We start from the raw sequence: 2,254 nt of genomic DNA, 5'->3' as shown, positions 1-2,254 counted from the left end.
CCTGCCTCTCTCCTTCCCCTCCCCCATCCGCATCCTCCTCGTCCTGTACCCCCTCCCTCTGTCCTCTCACCCGGTCCTCCCCTCCTCGGCTCTCTCCCAACCCTCTGGCTGGCTTTCTCCTGCTCCCTTTCTCGGGTCCTCCCTGTCCCCGGTCTCTCCCCATTTCCCCAGTCTCATCTAACTCCCTTTCTCGGGTCCTCTGGTCTGACTCGACAGCCCCATCCCGTCCCTGCCCTGTCCCCTTTGTGCCCCTTTCTCTTTCTCTCCTTCCCCGGCTTGGCGTCCCTTCTCCACCTCTAACTCCCTTCAGCTCGGCCTCCCTGTCCCTTCCCGGCCGCTCGCTCGGCTCCCTGCCCGAGGCCCGAGCACCATGCTGACCCCAATGGTGGCTGGAGGGGTGGTGTTCCCCGGACTCTTCCTGCTCTCCAAGAACACGCTCCAGCGGCTGCCCCAGCTGCGCTGGGGGGAGGCCGACGCGGTCATTGTCTCAGCCAGGTAAACTGCATCCCTTCCCCGCCGCCCCAGGCTCTATGGGGATAGAAAGGACCCTTGGCCCGGTGGGGACTGGGGGCTCCTGAAGTGGTCGGTGGGCTCTACTTCCAAGCTACCCTCTCTCCTCACTGCCTTACTCGCTGTCCCGGGAGACCGCATCCAAGCCCAGCCATCTGGTCTACTAGTATTCAGACTGCTCTCCCTCCCTTTCCCATTCACTCTCCCACCCTCCAAAAGAGGTCTGGCCTGTGACTAAAACATCCCTATAGGATATCAGAGAGCAAGGCAAGGGGCACAGAGCTGTGTATTATTCGGGGCATGTATTTGGGGGAATGAGGGACAGAGGAGTGAACAGTGGAACTCTGCACACCCTGGAATCCGGGCCAGAGTTGGGGAGGGGAGCGTGGTGGCACGCAAGGAGAGAGCGGGAAAGTGACCAGGGGGAATCAGAGGCAACCGAGGGGCCACGGGATAACCGGCACCATGACAGGGCAGCTGATGGTGCCAGAACAGGTCCGGGGGCTTCCCCCTGCCATCCTGTGCTGTGCCCCCCACCTTCCCTGGAAGGGACACCTTGTCATCAGCCACTCGTGCTCAGCAGCTTCTCACCTCACGATGACCTCCCTGGTGTCCTCCTGAGAGGAAGGCGACTCAGTGTCCAGTGAGGAATGGGTGAACTGAGGAGTAGCAGCCGGGCCAGTCCAGGAGCCTGAGGTGGTGTGGCTGAGTCCCGGGCAAGGCAGCCTTGGGGAAAGATGGGCAGGGAGCACCCAAGAAGTGCAGAAACCGGTCAGTAAGGAGGAGAAACAGAGGGGCGCGTCTCCTCCCTCTACTGCTGCTCCCTCTTCCTCCCTAGGCTAGTGTCCTCTGTCCAAGCCGTCATGGCCTCCACAGCCGGCTACATCGTCTCCACCTCCTGCAAGCACATCATAGATGACCAGTAAGTGCCATGAGACCACCTTAGCCCCCGTTCCAGCAGCCTGTGTGTATGTGTGACCCCTGAGTACCCCAGATCATCTAGGGGACTCCTTCAGTGGTCCCCAAGCCCTTAACCTGAGCCTGAGCAAGTCAACTGCAGTAGCTGCAACTCAACACCCAGGGATAAATTTATCCACATCCTGTCCTTAAAGGTCAGAACCAGGAGGAGAGGGAGTGGGGAGCAAAAAGGATTCTCAAAGCAGCTCCTAGGCTTCCCGGCCTCTCTGATCATAGTAGGTTCTGAAGGTTGTTTCCTCCCGTACCTCCTCCCACCCTTTCACCCCTCGGACCCCATTTCCAATCAGCACCCAACTGGGGTGCTTCTCTACTCATGTCGGGCTCACCCCTCCCCTCCTCCCGGAACCCAGGTGTCCGGCCCCAGCTCTGTGCATGAGAGGGACAGATGACACAAACAAGGCCACCAATGGTTAGGCAGTGGGGTGGAGAGTGGAGGGTGAAGAGGCCAAAATTTGGCACTGGGAGCTGCTGCAGTGCCTGGTGCTTGCCAAAACCCCAGGCCTGAGAGGTAGAGCAGGAGGAGGGACGAGAGGGGCCCTGTCCGTGGTGCTGACGGGCAGCTCTAGGTTGACCCAGGGGCCGCCCGCCACAGAGTTGCCGGTGAGGGTGCTGATGACGCCCCACGCTTAACTTCTGGTCCTGTTCCCCTCCTCTGGTGGCTGCTGAGCCCCAGGGACATTGTCTGGATGCCCCAACCTAGAGACATTCCCTGTTTTCCTCGAGTTCCTTCATCTGTGGACTGAGGTCCATCCCTACTGGAAGGGCT

The 2,254-nt window shown here is 60.4% G+C and overlaps 1 protein-coding gene across 1 annotated transcript in view; it reads left to right on the top strand.

Moving 5' to 3' along the window:
- Positions 1-40: 40 nt before the first annotated feature.
- Positions 41-2,254, top strand: part of TLCD3B (TLC domain containing 3B) — a 6,841-nt gene continuing 4,627 nt past the window's right edge. The window contains exons 1-2 of the mRNA XM_007452770.1: positions 41-495; positions 1,349-1,432. Of these exons, the coding sequence (XP_007452832.1) occupies positions 371-495; positions 1,349-1,432 (209 nt within the window). The 5' untranslated portion in view covers positions 41-370. The remainder of the gene's footprint in view (positions 496-1,348; positions 1,433-2,254) is intronic.

Source organism: Lipotes vexillifer, unplaced genomic scaffold, assembly GCF_000442215.2.
Source record: "Lipotes vexillifer unplaced genomic scaffold, Lipotes_vexillifer_v1.1 scaffold426, whole genome shotgun sequence".
Classification (NCBI taxonomy): Eukaryota; Metazoa; Chordata; class Mammalia; order Artiodactyla; family Lipotidae; genus Lipotes; species Lipotes vexillifer.
Note: the sequence above shows the minus strand (reverse complement) of the source record. Positions and strands in the feature narration are given on the sequence as shown.